At 46.3% G+C, this 16,746-nt stretch overlaps 1 protein-coding gene across 4 annotated transcripts in view; it reads right to left on the bottom strand.

Annotated features, from left to right (window-relative positions):
* Window positions 1-3,811: 3,811 nt before the first annotated feature.
* The window catches only part of LOC140105828 (ovostatin-like), a 163,437-nt gene continuing 150,502 nt past the window's right edge, over window positions 3,812-16,746 (bottom strand). For 3 of the 4 annotated variants that reach the window (XR_011850649.1, XR_011850650.1, XR_011850651.1), the window contains 6 exons: window positions 15,809-15,933; window positions 14,472-14,562; window positions 8,674-8,736; window positions 8,290-8,392; window positions 6,678-6,777; window positions 3,812-3,940 (listed from right to left, as the gene is read on the bottom strand). Coding sequence is in view for 1 of the 4 variants with exons in the window: in XM_072129929.1 (XP_071986030.1) it covers window positions 6,731-6,777; window positions 8,290-8,392; window positions 8,674-8,736; window positions 14,472-14,562; window positions 15,809-15,933 (429 nt within the window). In the remaining 3 variants the exon portion in view is untranslated. The remainder of the gene's footprint in view (window positions 3,941-6,677; window positions 6,778-8,289; window positions 8,393-8,673; window positions 8,737-14,471; window positions 14,563-15,808; window positions 15,934-16,746) is intronic. The other variant, XM_072129929.1, reaches the window with a different exon arrangement.

The raw sequence follows: 16,746 nt of genomic DNA, 5'->3' as shown, positions 1-16,746 counted from the left end.
CCAATGATTTCCGATATGTGCCAAATTGCCCCGGGATTTTGGCACACGCAATCGGATTTTGGCGCATTGGCGCCGGCTTTCACGCTGTCGGACAACGCGACAGATTCGGAAAAACCATGGAACTCCGGCGGACCTCGGCGCAGAAGCGACACCTGCAGGAAATTGGACGCACGACCTTAGTGCATCCCGGCAGACCTGAATCCTCGTCGGACAACACACCGCAGGATCGCGACTGGACCGGGTAAGTAAATGTGCCCCATAGTTCCAGAATTATGAGCGCAGGGCTCAAATTCACTTTTAATGTCTTGTAATTAGAATAAATATCCTGAAAGCTCCAACAGGAGGCCTCATACAGTCTTAAAGGGGTCTTCTCCTCTGGGCATTAATATTCAGTTTCATTAATCTGCCATATTTAACCCCTTCACGCTCTGCGACGGATATATCCACCACGGAGCTATGAAGGGTGTATGAGGAGGGCTCACGGGCTGAGCGCTCTTCCTACAGAGATGGGCTGTACTGCATATCGCAGCAAAGACCCATCGCTAACACCATGTTACCTCCGATCGTCGCTCCCCTGAAAGTCATCAGGGGGCGGCGATCGGTTGCCATGGTAGCCTTGGGTCTTCGTTTGGCTCATTGTAATGTATAGTGTACAGAAATGCCATAAACTGCAATACAGAAGTATTGCAGTATATGGTAGGAACGATCTGACCATCCGGGGTCAATAAACCCTAGAGGGTCTAAGAAATAGTGAAAAAAAAAGTTTAAAAAATGTAAAAAATGTATAAAATATTAAAAGTTCAAATCACCCCCCTTTCGCTAGAACTGATATAAAACATAATAAACAGTAAAAATCACAAACACATTAGGTATCGCCGCGTCCCAAAATGCCCGATCTATCAAAATATAAAACCAGTTACGGCCGGCGGTGACCTCCGAGACGGGAGATGGCGCCCAAATGTCCGAAATGCGACTTTTACACCTTTTTACATCACATAAAAATTGGAATAAAAAATGATCAAAATGTCGCACAGACCTCAGAATGGTAACAATGAAAACGTTGGCAAAAAAATGACACCTCCTCCACCTCCGTACTACATAGTTTGAAAAAGTTCTTAGCGTCTGAAGATGGCAACATTTTTTTTTTACTTTTTCGTACACATTCCTTTAATTTTTAAAAATGTATTAAGACGCAATAAAACCTGTATAAATGTGGTATCACCGCGATCGCACCGAACCAAAGAATAAAGTAGACGTGTTATCTTGAGTGTACAGTGAAAGTCGTAAAAAAAAAAGTTGAGCCCACGTGTGCGTCACGCACATGCGTTTTGTTTCAACTTTTCCACATTTGGAATTTTTTTCCAGCTTCCCAGTAGACGGCATGGAATAATAAATAACATCCCGGGAAAGTAAAATTTGTTGCGCACAAAATAAGCCCTCACACAGGTCTGTACACGGAAAAAATGAAAAAGTTATGGAATTTTGAAGGTGGAGAGCGAGAAATGAGCCCATAAGGGGTTAATAATGCACTTCCCTGCGCTCCTCACACGCTCTGGGCTGGATATAAACACCCCCAGCACCAGGTAAAAATCCAAACTTTCTCCCTTCACACTATTGAGCTTTTTATGCATTATCAAATGTATACGCTTCCTGTTTTGCATATAATTAAATGACTCTCCACCTCATTATAATGTATTATTGTGGGGCCAATCATGCGAGGGACTTATTGGGGGTCATTTACTAAGGGCCCGATTCGCGTTTTCCCGACGTGTTACCCGAATATTTCCGATTCGCACCGATCTTCCCTGAATTGCCCCGGGATTTTGTCGCACGCGACCGCATTGTGGCGCATCAGCGCTGGCATGCACGAGACGGAAATCGGGGGGCGTGGCCGAATGAAAACCCAACGGATTCAGAAAAACCGCCGCATTTAAAGGGGACCTACCACCACGATTCTACCTATAAAGGTAGAAGTGGTGGTAGGTGGATAAATGGGACGTAAGGATAGCCCTTTTTGGGCTAATCCTTACGTCTCGGCTATCCCTTTGTAAACTTTAATGACTTTATATGCTAATTTTTTTAAGCGGCTACTGGGGCGTGGAGTAGCCGGACATGAGGCTACCGTCGCGGCTACTCCACGCCCCAGTAGCCTTGTTCCTCCAACTACCAGGTAATCTTCGGCGCGCAGCTACCAGCTGCGCCCTCGTGCGAATACCCTGCGTTCTGCGCATGCGAGGCCGGCGCTACTGCGCATGTGCAGAACGCCGGGTACTCGGCCGAGGGCGCGCAGCTACCAGGAGCTGCGCGCCGAAGATTACCTGGTAGGCGGAGGAACAAGGCTACTGGGGCGTGGAGTAGCCACGACGGTAGCCTCATGTCTGGCTACTCCACGCCCCAGTAGCCGCTTAAAAAAAATTTGCATATAAAGTCATTAAAGTTTACAAAGGGATAGCCGGGACTTAAGGATTAGCCCAAAAAGGGCTATCCTTACGTCCCATTCATCCACCTACCACCCGTTCTACCTTTATAGGTAGAATCGTGGTGGTAGGTGCCCTTGTGGTGGCAGCGCCACCTGGTGGACGTCGGAGGAACTATCTTAGTGAATCCCGGCCGGACCCAAATCCACCACAGAGAACGCGCCGCTGGATCGCGAATGGACTGGGTAAGTAAATCTACCCCATTGTATATTATGTGTATATCACATAAATTTTACATACAAGCCCCCCCTCCCCTTTACATATCTGTGATAGATTTTTGACCTGTTATTATGAATATATCCATTTTTGCCAGTATCTATTTTTGTTTATATACATATTTTTATGCTACTGCTTATAATTAATCGGATCTTTCATTGCCATTTTTTGGATACGAGGTATTGATTCACTTAATATATTTCATTATTTATTCCATTTTTAGTTTCTCCACTTCCCTATGGCTGCAGGTTGTTTTTGCCTTTTATATCATTTTACTCTGTTATATGTATATTCCTATTTCTGTAGCAGTTGAGAAAGGGGTAGTTCCTCAAAACGCATTGTGACTCTCTATGACATTAGCAATAAATTACTCTTGAACTATCTTCATTGCTCTGAGTGCGGAACCCTGTTATCTCCAAAATCTGAATATCAACTTTTAGTCAAAGGGGAAAATTTATCTTAATTTTTTCTATTTTGAATTTTCTATGTACCCCAGTCGGACCCCTCGTCGCTCCCCGATGTGACCTGAGTAGCCTGCCGCGCATGGTCGGACTGACCGCTGAGTGCCACAATGAGTGATCTGTTAGACCCTTTACTATGGATAGGGCCCATCTCTGTGGGGGGTCCCATCACTGAGTCCCCCACCAATCAGCAAGTTAGACCCTTTACTGTGGATAGGGCCCATCACTATGGGGGTCCCATCACTGAGTCCCCCACCAATCAGCAAGTTAGACCCTTTACTGTGGATAGGGCCCATCACTATGGGAGTCCCATCACTGAGTCCCCCACCAATCAGCAAGTTAGACCCTTTACTGTGGATAGGGCCCATCACTATGGGAGTCCCATCACTGAGTCCCCCACCAATCAGCAAGTTAGACCCTTTACTGTGGATAGGGCCCATCACTATGGGAGTCCCATCACTGAGTCCCCCACCAATCAGCAAGTTAGACCCTTTACTGTGGATAGGGCCTAACTTGTTTTGTGGAAAAACCCCTTTAAACTGGAAGGAAAGGGAAAGTTTAAAAGAATCGTTGAAACTTGAGCCGTAGGATTGGGGGTTCCGCCCGTGTAGGAAATTTTGTTCACACAATGATATTTAACATAAACACAAGACACAATAACGGAATGAATATTTATTAGTTTCTTCATCATATAAACGTCTACAGGAGAGGACGATGAGTATTCAAGTGCTGGAGCTTCATGTATGAAGAGAGGCCACAAATCCTGGAATTATTCTTCATATTTACCTGCAGGCAAAAAATTGGGAAAATGTTATTTTCTGATAGGACCCCACATGTAGCAGAGATAAATATTGCATATAACTGGCTGGACTGCATTTTGGGTACTGGATCTTAAAAATGTTATAAAAATATGGTGCTCTACAAGTTCTTGATCTTCGAGGCTCTGACCGCTGGGATCCTCACCTCTCATTGGTTTCATTGAATTTTGAAGGCAACAGCAAGATTCTAGATCCAACGGATTTATGTTCTGGTTCTGTGTCGTTACGGATATGGAACATATTAAAATATTAGGGGTCCCAGTGATCAGTTGCCCATAAAAATAAAGAATTTACGTGTTCAAGGGTAACAGCATAATGTTAGTGGAATAGCTCCTGTATCTACTGGACTCATGGGCACTTTATGTGATGGACAAAACTTATGGGGTCCAGCTCAATTTCTTTAAAGACCAATCTTTCTATTTGGACATCTCAAATGGACAGTACACATAACATGGACATCCAGCGTGCTTCCAGCGTATCCAAGTGTCCCTAGTTATGGCCATGAGTAAAGGCGCGTGCAGACCCCAGAACACGTTGTTGGTCCATGTTACATGAATTGTCCATTCGAGTCGTATAAATAAAGAGATTGAACTTTAAAGCAATTGATCTGAACTAAGGGCCGGATTAAAAGGGTGGGAATGTGGGGCGTGTGCCCAAGGGCCCCCACCGCTTTGCCCTTCAGGGGCCCCCACCAAGTGTGCTTGATTGAGGCAGGCTGTATATAGATGTATTACTAAGGTAATTACTGATGGGGTGAGGTGGCTGTATGTAAATGTATGTATTTTGGGGGAATTGTGAATAGTGAGCTGAAGGAAGTGTTTGTATGCTACATTCAGTAGGGGCCTCCAGCAAATTTTGCACCCAGGGGCCCCCACCAACCTTAATCCAGCCCTGTCTGAAGCTAATAACTTTTGTCTATATTAGGACCTTGGAGAAGAGGAGTGGTCTGTACTCCAGACAGGAAACCTCTCACCAGATTTTACCCCACTAAACGTCTAGCCTCCTCAGGTAGGGGATGAAATCTCCTTTCTAGAATTCCCTTTTCTTATGTGAAATCACTGTAAAAAAAACTCACCTAAAGTCAGGTAATATGACTCTTCTCACCTCATTTTCACATGAGATGAGTCAAGTTGCATAGTGGTTGCATGGGGTGGGTTATTTCAGATCCCCCTATCTTTGGTTCTGTAGCACCTAGAAACATGCTATTGGTGTCATATTAAAGATAAGAATCTCATCTTTCAGGACTGGCCATACAGGCAGTTAATAAATAGTTGGGGTCTAGATCTTTATCTACAGCTTGCATTTCCAACTGTGTCTATAGCTGTCTGTATCTGTGGTTCTGTAGCTCAAACACGTTGCCCACATTTACTAAGGTCCTGGCGCCAGTTTTCTGTCGGGCTTTGCACGTTCTTTTCAGTGCAAACTGTTTGCACACTTAAAAAGTGTCTGTGCCCCATTTGTGTCGCACGTGACCCTTTTGTGGTGCGGCTGCACTAGGCATTATGCAACACAAATTTCTGCACTGAAGGGGGCGCTCCGGTGCTCAGTTGGACCGTGCAAAGTCTGACAGAATTGTGTTGCACGGCCTATGTAAAAGGTGCCAAAAAAAAAGTTGGCAGACCAGTGCAGGGGACCCCAGATTCATGTAGAACAGGCGCCATAATTACTGAATCTGGCGCCCCCTGCACACAACACAGGACACTGCACACTACACAGGACACTGCACATAGTACACAGGACCCTGCACATAGTACACAGCACACTGCACACTACACAGGACACTGCACTGTTCTTAGTAAATGTGGGTCAAGGTCTCTGAAAGAGGAGATTCTTATCTTCTATATAACATACACAGGATGTTTCTAGGTGCTATGGAACTGAAATGACCCAACCCCTGAAACCATCAAAAGTGACTCATCGGGGCACATTTACTTACCCGGTCCAGTTGCGATCCAGCGGCGGGTTCTCCGGTGCTGATTCGGGTTCTGCCGGGAGTCACTAAGGTCCGTGCGCCGATATTCACCTGGTGTCGCTGCTGCGCCGAGGTCCACCGGAGTTCACCTGCTTTTTTCTGGTGTATGTGAGTGCTTGATCTTGCGACACAAATGGCTTTTTAAATTCCGCGGTTTTTCCGAATCCTTCGGGGTGGCCGTCGGCCACGCCCCCCATTTCTGTCGCGTGAAAGTCGGCGCCGATCGTGTGCGCCAAAAATCTATTGCGTGCGCCACAATCCAGTGAAATACAGCGCAAAGCGGAAATATTCTGGAAAACCCGACGGATTCGCGGCTGCGGACCCTTAGTAAATGTGCCCCATCATGTATAAAATGGGGTGAGAAGAGTCACACCAGATGTCCCTAAATGTCTATGATACTTGATTTTCTCTTCTCATTAGGCATCCATAACTGATATTATATATAGAATTGATTGTATATATGTGATCTATAATCTCCAAGAATCCAGAACTTCGCTAGGATGCGTCTGGCATTAGGATCAGGTGAATGAAGATACTGGTGATACCGGGCATAACCCGGGACAGAGAGATCATGGATTTCATTGAGCGTTTTCCTTTATGCCCTATTGGGGCAATTAGACATCATCCGGGAGGAGGAGGAGGTCCCTGATATAGGAAGGTTTTGGAGAGATCTTGTCACCAGGAAATTTCCTTTCTAGAATTCCCTCTTTTATATCAACTCTCACCCATTTACCTTTAAAAAAATCACCCCCAGAGTCAAGGGAATGTGACCTCACCTCCAGGAGGTCACTGGGTGGAGCAGGGGTGACAGACGACCGCGGCACCAGTCTCCTCTGTAACAAGAAGATCGGAAGATGAGCAAAAATCCAGAATGTACTCTATAGGCACATCTGTAATATAATCTATAATATAATCTGTAATATAATCTGTAATATAATCTATAATATAATCTGTAATATAATCTATTATTTAATCCATAATACAATATCTATATATCTATAACTCCACCACAGTATTATACATGTTATATGTCATATCAGGGCTGGGTGATATAATGAGCCGTGCACCTGTGTGACATCACATGACTAGGGGTATAATGAGCCGTGCACCTGTGTGACATCACATGACCAGGGATATAACAAGCCGTGCACCTGTGTGACATCACATGACCAGGGATATAATGAGCCGTGCACCTGTGTGATATCACATGACCAGGGATATAACAAGCCGTGCACCTGTGTGACATCACATGAACAAGGATATAGCAAGCGGTGCCCCTGTGTTACATACATGACCAGGGATATAACGAGCCGTGCACCTGTATGACATCACATGACCAGGGATATAGCAAGCGGTGTCCCTGTGTTACATCACATGACCAGGGATATAACGAGCCGTGCACCTGTGTGACATCACATGACCAGTGATATAGCAAGCTGTGCACCTGTGTAACATCACATGACTGGGGATATAATGAGCCGTGCACCTGTGTGACATCACATGACCAGGGATAGAGCAAGTTGTGCACCTGTGTGATATCACATGATCAGGGATATAGCAAGCCGTGTACCTGTGTTGCATTGCATGATAAGGGATATAATGAGCCGTGCACATGACCAGGGATCAGTGTTTATCCATAGGAAGTAAGCAATGAAGCTTCCTATAGAATGACAGTTCATGCTTGTGCAGGATATTTCAGTAGGCACAGGCCTCTTGATGTATCCGTCGTGTGTCTGTGCCACTGGGTATAACCACATCAGGTTAGTTGGTGACAGGTTCCAATAGCCTGTGCTACGCTGATTTTCAAAATTGCTTTTGTCATAATTCTGAATCATTTCATTACTTATAAAACTTTATTTTACATTACCTCACTTCCTGCCCACAACATGTGGTGAGTCTCGAGGGGATTGCAGCTGCAGCCTGTGTGCCTGTGTCTCAGTCTCCACATGCATTTTTCTCTCCTCTACGCCATCCCCCTCCCTCAATGCACATGACGGGAAGAAGGGAGGAGGAAGGTAGTGGCATGAGTGTGTAGGAGTGTAGACTGACACAGGCACACACAGGCTGTAGCTGCCACCCCATCTCCCCTCCCCCAGGACTCACCACATGCTGCTGACGTGGATCCAGGTAATGTGAAATAAAATTTTATAAAGTAGCAGAAGTACAGAATGCTAAAAGACATTTTTAAAATCAGCATAGCATAGGAAACTGGAGCCTGTCACCAACATTCCGGGTTACAGGTTTGCTTTATGTTATAGAAAGATTTTCCAAAAGTGATATATCATGAGAAAATGTCTGAAGAGCTGTATGTTAAGATGTTCTGCAGCAGCTGAATTGGTTCTTACCTTGCGCATAGTAGTTCCGGATATAAGCATATGTTGGTTGGAAGTTCTGCACCCTTGTCCCCATCTGCAGGGTTAAACTCAAGTAGATAACATTTCTGGAGACCTGTCAATGGGACGAGCATTATCAGCCGGGCATACAGTGTATCCTGCTCCTTGTACGCACAATGCAGACAGATCTCTATATAACTAGATTCAGATTTCACCATGGATTTAACTTTGCATTTACCGTATATGACATATCATCAATCTAGATACAGCTTAGTGTCTGACCCCGATGTACCGCCATATGGGTATGTCTCCCGGTAGCCCTTCCAGCCAAATCATCGCATCCTGTATATTGTAACCTTCTCATATTTACGTCTATGGAAAGGGAAGATAACTCACCGAGTCCAGATAGATGATGATGTGTTTGTTTCGTGCCTCCACTTTGGGCACCCTTTTTTTCAGCTATAAGAAAAAAAAATACAAAAAAAATTTATGTAAAGGTTCCTTAGAGGGAGAGTCTATTCATTGCGCCAAAGGCACTTGTTGGGAACTCTTTTTGAAAATGTTTGTCAAACAGTTCTATGGAGTTTTGGACCTTGGCCACTCTCTTTATATTGGAATAAAGGGGTCCACGTTTATCATGGCTTGTTGGCCTGAAAACCTGTGCACAATTCCTGGCGCAGAGTGACTCCGCCCTACATGGCAGTTGGACGGGGAGGTGGGTGGTGCTGGGTTGTTCAGTGGGCAGGCGGGTGTTGCTGCCCTGTGCCAGTACACTGCTCATAACCTGTTCCTGTTGAGGCGTGGGCTAGGGTGCACTTCTTTGCAAGGTCGGACTTGGAAGTAGGGCCGGTGTTAGGGGGTGGCAAACTGGGCATTTGCCAAGGGCCCCCTGTCCCAAAGGAGTGGACTTTTGTGGGCAGAGGATGTACTGCTCCTTTAATACCCCTTGGTTGAATGCACGGGTGAAGGTGCTCCTGCCCAGGGCCCCACTTTGTCTAAAATCGTCCCTGCCTGGAAGTAGCTGCCCACTAGGGGTTATTTTTTGGATGTGGCTATCGTTACACTTTACCTTCAGTAATGACTTGTGTAATATACACTCACCGGCCACTTTATTAGGTACACCATGCTAGTAACGGGTTGGACCGCCTTTTGCCTTCAGAACTGCGTCAATTCTTCGTGGCATAGATTCAACAAGGTGCTGGAAGCTCCTCAGAGATTTTGTTCCATATTGACATGATGGCATCACACAGTTGCCGCAGATTTGTCGGCTGCACATCCATGATTCTGCACATCCAGAATCTCCCATTCCACCACATCCCAAAGATGCTCTATTGGATTGAGATCTGGTGACTGTGGAGGCCATTTGTGTCCAGTGACCTCATTGTCATGTTCAAGAAACCAGTCTGAGATGCTTCCAGCTTTATGACATGGCGCATTATCCTGCTGAAAGTAGCCATCAGATGTTACAGGGTACATTGTGCTCATAAAGGGATGGACATGGTCAGCAACAATACTCAGGTAGGCTGTGGCATTGTACCAAGGGGCCCAAAGAGTGCCAAGAAAATATTCCCCACACCATGACACCACCACCACCAGCCTGACCCGCTGATACAAGGCAGGATGGATCCATGCTTTCATGTTGTTGACGCCAAATTCTGACCCTACCATCCGAATGTCGCAGCAGAAATCGAGACTCATCAGACCAGGCAACGTTTTTTCAATCTTCTACTGTCCAATATCGATGAGCTTGTGCAAATTGTAGCCTCAGTTTCCTGTTCTTAGCTGAAAGGAGTGGCACCCAGTGTGGTCTTCTGCTGCTGTAGCCCATCTGCCTCAAAGTTCGACGTACTGTGTGTTCAGAGATGCTCTTCTGCCTACCTTGGTTGTAACGGGTGGAGATTTGAGTCACTGTTGCCTTTCTATCAGCTCGAACCAGTCTGCCCATTCTCCTCTGACCTTTGGCATCAACAAGGCATTTCCGCCCACAGAACTGCCGCTCACTTGATGTTTTTTCTTTTTCGGACCATTCTCTGTAAACCCTAGAGATGGCTGTGCGTGAAAATCCCAGTAGATCAGCAGTTCTGAAATACTCAGACCAGCCCTTCTGGCACCAACAACCATGCCACCTTCAAAGGCACTCAAATCACCTTTCTTCCCCATACTGACGCTCGGTTTGAACTGCAGGAGATTGTATTGACCATGTCTACATGCCTAAATGCACTGAGTTGCCGCCATGTGATTGGCTGATTAGAAATTAAGTATAAGAAATAGGTAAGTACAAGTTTCCTTCTTTCTGGAGAAGAGCTAATTTGCATAGAACACTCCCAACATTCCACAGATCTCCTCAAATCTTGCCTCTACCAGTGACATACAGGGCCGGATTAAGGTTGGTGGGGGCCCCTGGGCACAAAATCTGGTGGAGGCCCCCATTGAGTGTAGCATGTATACACGACCTCCTGCTCACTTTCCACTATCCCAGCTGTAACACAGCTACATACAGCCGCCTCGCCCCCAGTAACACAGCTACATACAGCCGCTTCATCCCCAGTAACACAGCTACATACAGCCGCCTCACCCCCAGTAACACAGCTACATACAGCCGCCTCGCCACCAGTAACACAGCTACATACAGGCGCCTCGCCACCAGTAACACAGCTACATACAGCCGCCTCATCCCCAGTAACACAGCTACATACAGCCGCCTCGCCCCCAGTAACACAGCTACATACAGCCGCCTCACCCCCAGTAACACAGCTACATACAGCCGCCTCGCCACCAGTAACACAGCTACATACAGCCGCCTCGCCACCAGTAACACAGCTACATACAGCCGCCTCATCCCCAGTAACACAGCTACATACAGCCGCCTCGCTCCCAGTAACACAGCTACATACAGCCGCTTCATCCCCAGTAACACAGCTACATACAGCCGCCTTACCCCCAGTAACACAGCTACATACAGCCGCCTCGCCCCCAGTAACACAGCTACATACAGCCGCCTCGCCCTCAGTAACACAGCTACATACAGCCGCCTCGCCCCCAGTAACACAGTTACATACAGCCGCCTCGCCCCCAGTAACACAGCTACATACAGCCGCTTCATCCCCAGTAACACAGCTACATACAGCCGCCTCACCCCCAGTAACACAGCTACATACAGCCGCCTCGCCACCAGTAACACAGCTACATACAGCCGCCTCGCCACCAGTAACACAGCTACATACAGCCGCCTCGCCCCCAGTAACACAGCTACATACAGCCGCCTCGCCCCCAGTAACACAGCTACATACAGCCGCTTCATCCCCAGTAACACAGCTACATACAGCCGCCTCGCCCCCAGTAACACAACTACATACAGCCGCCTCACCCCCAGTAACACAGCTACATACAGCCGCCTCACCCCCAGTAACACCGCTACATACAGCCTCTTCATCCCCAGTAACACAGCTACATACAGCCGCCTCACCCCCAGTAACACATCTTTATATCTACCTTCACCCCTACCAGATATGCAGTCCCATGTAACATACACCTCAGCCCGCACAGCCACACACACACATTCACTGTATAGAGCATATACATACATACCATATACACAGCATATACAAAAACACACATCATATATATACATATATTTTAAGGTGTATATGCTGATATAAATTTATGCGCGTATAAATACAGCATATACATATATACACAACAGATGCATATATACACATATATACACAGCATATACACAGTAGATGCATATATACACATTTATACACAGTATATACATATTTAGGGCTCATTTACACGGCCGTCTGGGGGGACGTACATACGGCCGCAAATTTGCGGCCGCATATATGTCCCCATAGAGGGCAATGGCGGGCCGGCAGCTGTAGGGTGCTGATCCGCGCTGTAAACCGCAAAAAGATAGAGCATGCTCTATCTTTTTACGAGTGTGCGGCCGTGCGCCGCTGTTTTCTATGGAGGGAGAAGGGATCACCTCCTCCTCCTATCCAGCACACGGCGGTATACCCGCATGGCGGACATACCGCGCGTGAATGTACCCATACACAGTATATACACAGTAGATGCACATATACAGAGTATATACACAGTAGATGCACATATACAGAGTATATACGCAGTAGATGCACATATACACAGTATATACACAGTAGATGCACATATACAGAGTATATACGCAGTAGATGCACATATACAGAGTATATAGGCAGTAGATGCACATATACACAGTAAATACACAGTAGATGCACATATACAGAGTATATACGCAGTAGATGCACATATACAGAGTATATACGCCGTAGATGCACAAATACAGAGTATATACGCCGTAGATGCACATATACAGAGTATATACACCGTAGATGCACATATACAGAGTATATACGCCGTAGATGCACATATACAGAGTATATACGCCGTAGATGCACATATACAGAGTATATACGCCGTAGATGCACATTATACACAGTATATACGCAGTAGATGCACATATACAGAGTATATACACAGTAGATGCACATATACAGAGTATATACGCAGTAGATGCACATATACAGAGTATATACACAGTAGATGCACATATACACAGTAAATACACAGTAGATGCACATATACAGAGTATATACGCAGTAGATGCACATATACAGAGTATATACACAGTAGATGCACAAATACAGAGTATATACGCCGTAGATGCACAAATACAGAGTATATACGCCGTAGATGCACATATACAGAGTATATACGCCGTAGATGCACATTATACACGCCGTAGATGCACATTATACACAGTATATATGCAGTAGATGCACATATACAGAGTATATACACAGTAGATGCACATATACAGAGTATATACGCAGTAGATGCACATATACAGAGTATATACACAGTAGATGCACATATACACAGTATATACGCAGTAGATGCACATATGCGCAGTATATACACTGTACATACACATATACACTGTATATACACATATACACTGTATATACATATATATACACCTACATATACACACACAAATGCATATTTACACACAAATACATATTTACACACAAATACATTTTTACACACAAATACATATTTATATACTTACAGTTCCAGCCAGGGACTGTTCGTGGCATCAGACGGGTGTTCAAGCGGGGTGGGGGGGCCGCGGCCCGTACAGCTGCTTGTACGGGCGCGGGGGGAGGTTTAATGCCGCCGGCCGGACTGTTGCTTGTACCGGTGCGGGGGGGTGCCGCGGGCCGGACTCTTGCTTGTAAGGGCGCGCGGGGGGGGGGGGGTGTTTTGTCTGTTGTGGCGCGGGCCGGACGGGGGGGTTGTCGTGCCGCGGGCCGGACGGGGGGGGGGGGGTTCGCATGTTAGGAGGGGCGGGGGGACCGTGTTCGGGTGGGTGGAGTGGCTGAGGGTGGGTGCTTTTTCGGGCGGGGGGCGGCGGGAGTTGCTTGTTCGGCCGGGGGAGGGGAGCGGTGTTCAGCCAGGTGCTTTTTCCGGCGGGGGGAGTTGCGGAGGGCGGGGGTGGCGCAAGTACAAGCGGGGCTACTTGGATGGCCGTGCGTGTGGGCGGGCGTGGAGGCGGTCAACTTTTCCGGGGGGGGGGGCATGTGGCTCAGCGTTGCAGGGGAATTGGCGGAGGGCTGGCATGGGGCGGTAGGGTTGAACATGCAAGCAAATGGGCGGGTGGGGAGGCTGTGACCTGTGCCGGGGGGCGGGAAGGTGGCACTGGCAGTCTCCTGTGCCGGGGTTCAGGGAGATGTCGGCTCAGGAGGGGAGGCGCAGGGGGTGGCAACTGGTGGGGGCCCCCTGGGGGGGCAAGATGGTGGGGGCCCCGGGGCTCGAGCCCCGGGAGCCCCGGCTATAATCCGGCCCTGATGACATAGCTTGAGAAGGTGCAGAGGATGTGGTTGTATCTGGGCCCAGGGGGATTAGCACGTCTCTTCCTCGTATTAGGAGAACTACAGTACCGCAAAGCCCAGTTCCCATTGGAGAAAGTCTCGACTCCATTGTTACATTGAAGCTTTCTCTCAATATACAGAGCAGATCTATAGATGGGGGAGGGTCAGATGTGTTGCTTATTTCATTACAAAGCTGCACGTCAGGACATGAATGGTTCCAGACAGTAAGTTCTGCACATATGTGGGTTGTAAAAAGCGCTGATTCTGGATATTTACCTCCAACATAGACTGGTACTCAGGGGTGTAGCCAGAAGGCAGCGCCAGGTCTATTATAGCCATGTTTGACTCACTGTGAAGACCGTTATAACTGCAAATAGAGAAAATTAAACAAGAACGTGAAGTGTGCGGTAGACTAGTGATATTTAAAGGGGTTGTCCACTTTCAGCAAATAATTGATATTGTTTGAATTGTATAACTTTACATTCCACAAAGTCATTCAATTTTCTGTATCAATTCCTTACACTTTTCTAGATCTCTGCTTGCTGTCCTGCTATAGAAAGCTTTTATGCATATTTCCAGTGGTTAGAAATCTGTCCATGGTCATGTGATGTCACACAGGTGCACGGCTCATTATATCCCTGGTCATGTGCTGTCACACAGGTGCACGGCTCGTTATATCCCTGGTCATGTGATGTCACACAGGTGCATGGTTCATTATATCCCAGGTCATGTGATGTCACACAGGTGCACAGCTCATTATATCCCTGGTCATGTGATGTCACACAGGTGCACGGCTCGTTATATCCCTGGTCATGTGATGTCACACAGGTGCACTGCTCATTATAACACACGGCTCTGGTTACTCTCTGTAATACTAACAAGCAGTGCACCTGTGTGACATCACATGACCATGGACAGATTTCTATCCACTGGAAGCAAGAAGCTTTCTATAGCAGCACAGCAAGCAGAGATCTAGAAAACCGGGAGGAATTGATACAGAAAGTATATTGGAGAATTGTATAAATTTTCATTACACAAACCATATCAATTATTTGCTGAAAGTGGACAACCCCTGATGTAACAATGAGGTATAGTAAATAGAGATGTTTCAGGCTCGTATCTTCTTCTGATGCCAGTAGGATGCGGTATGAAAACTGGTTCAAAGACTCGAGTAAAAACGACCTACCTGCTTTCAGTTGACCATATAACACGAATGTATCCTACCATGATATGACCACACAGTGACACAATTATTTTTATTACTAATAATGATTCTTTATTTATATAGCGCACACAGATTACGCAGCGCTGCACAGAGCTTGCCGAACCAGTCCCTGTCCCCAATGGGGCTCACAATCTAATCAACCTACCAGTATGTTTTAGAGTGTGGGAGGAAACCGGAGGACCCGGAGGAAACCCAAACTGCAAACACAAAGAGAACATACAAACTCTTTGCAGATGTTGACCTGAAAGGGACTTGAAACCAGAACCCCAGCGCTACAAGGCTGTAATACTAACCACTGAGCCACTGTGCTGCCCTAACTATATAACCATAGGGCTGACTATATTTGCTGTATACACGCTGTGACCATTGCACCGGGCTTGCTACGTACCTAACATTTATGTGCAGCGGGATGGTATAGGCCACTCCATCCACACAGCTCTCAGGAGGAGTAGACACCGACATGAGGAAAGCAGAGTCATCGTTCTTCACTGGAATATTGAAGTCCACAGTGGTCTGCAGGAAGACACGGTCACAAGTAGTTAATTCAACTTGAGAAATGTGGGATTCAGCCTGTGGTTGGAAAGTCTTGTCTTGATATTGTAAAGTAAAAGTGAAAAACAAGAAGATAATCCAAAGAAGCAGTAAGAGAAAATAATGTATTGTTAAAGGGAACCTGTCATCAGGAAGGTCAATATGAGTCATCTTCTCCTCAATTACTCCTCCTCACTCGCCCCTCCCCTCCCTCAGACTCTCCCCCAACTTACGCTAGCTCCCTGCCACAAGCAATTCTTGTTTGAACTGGGCCCCTTCTCCCTCTGGACTCACAACACACTGCTTACAGGGAGCCAGGTAATGTGAAAGAAACAATAAAAAAGCAGTGGAATTATTCACAATGCACAACAAAGGCATTTTTTTTTAAATCAACATGCCAGAGGCTATTGGAACCTGTCATCATGTAAAAATGACCTTCTTGATGACAGTTTCCCTTTAAAGGGTGACCAAGATGACTGACCACTCAACCACCAGGCTGCCCACCTTCGTTATGGTGTATACTGGGATATTTGTTATTTTCCTTTTAACAATTATATATACTCGAGTATAAGCCTAGTTTTTCGGCACAAAAATGTGCTGAAACCCCAAACTCGGCTTATACTCGAGTAAAAAAAATTTATATTTTACCAGGTTTTTGTGGTAAAATAAGGGGCCTCGGCTTATACTTGGGTCGGCTTATACTCGAGTATATACGGTACTTACTAAAATTCAAAGAGATCACGAACAACTCAAAGTCTTACGGTAATCCTCCATCGTTATACTATGTTTTAGAGT

The sequence above is a fragment of the Engystomops pustulosus genome, chromosome 11 (genome assembly GCF_040894005.1).
Source record: "Engystomops pustulosus chromosome 11, aEngPut4.maternal, whole genome shotgun sequence".
In the NCBI taxonomy this organism is placed as follows: Eukaryota; Metazoa; Chordata; class Amphibia; order Anura; family Leptodactylidae; genus Engystomops; species Engystomops pustulosus.
Note: the sequence above shows the minus strand (reverse complement) of the source record. Positions and strands in the feature narration are given on the sequence as shown.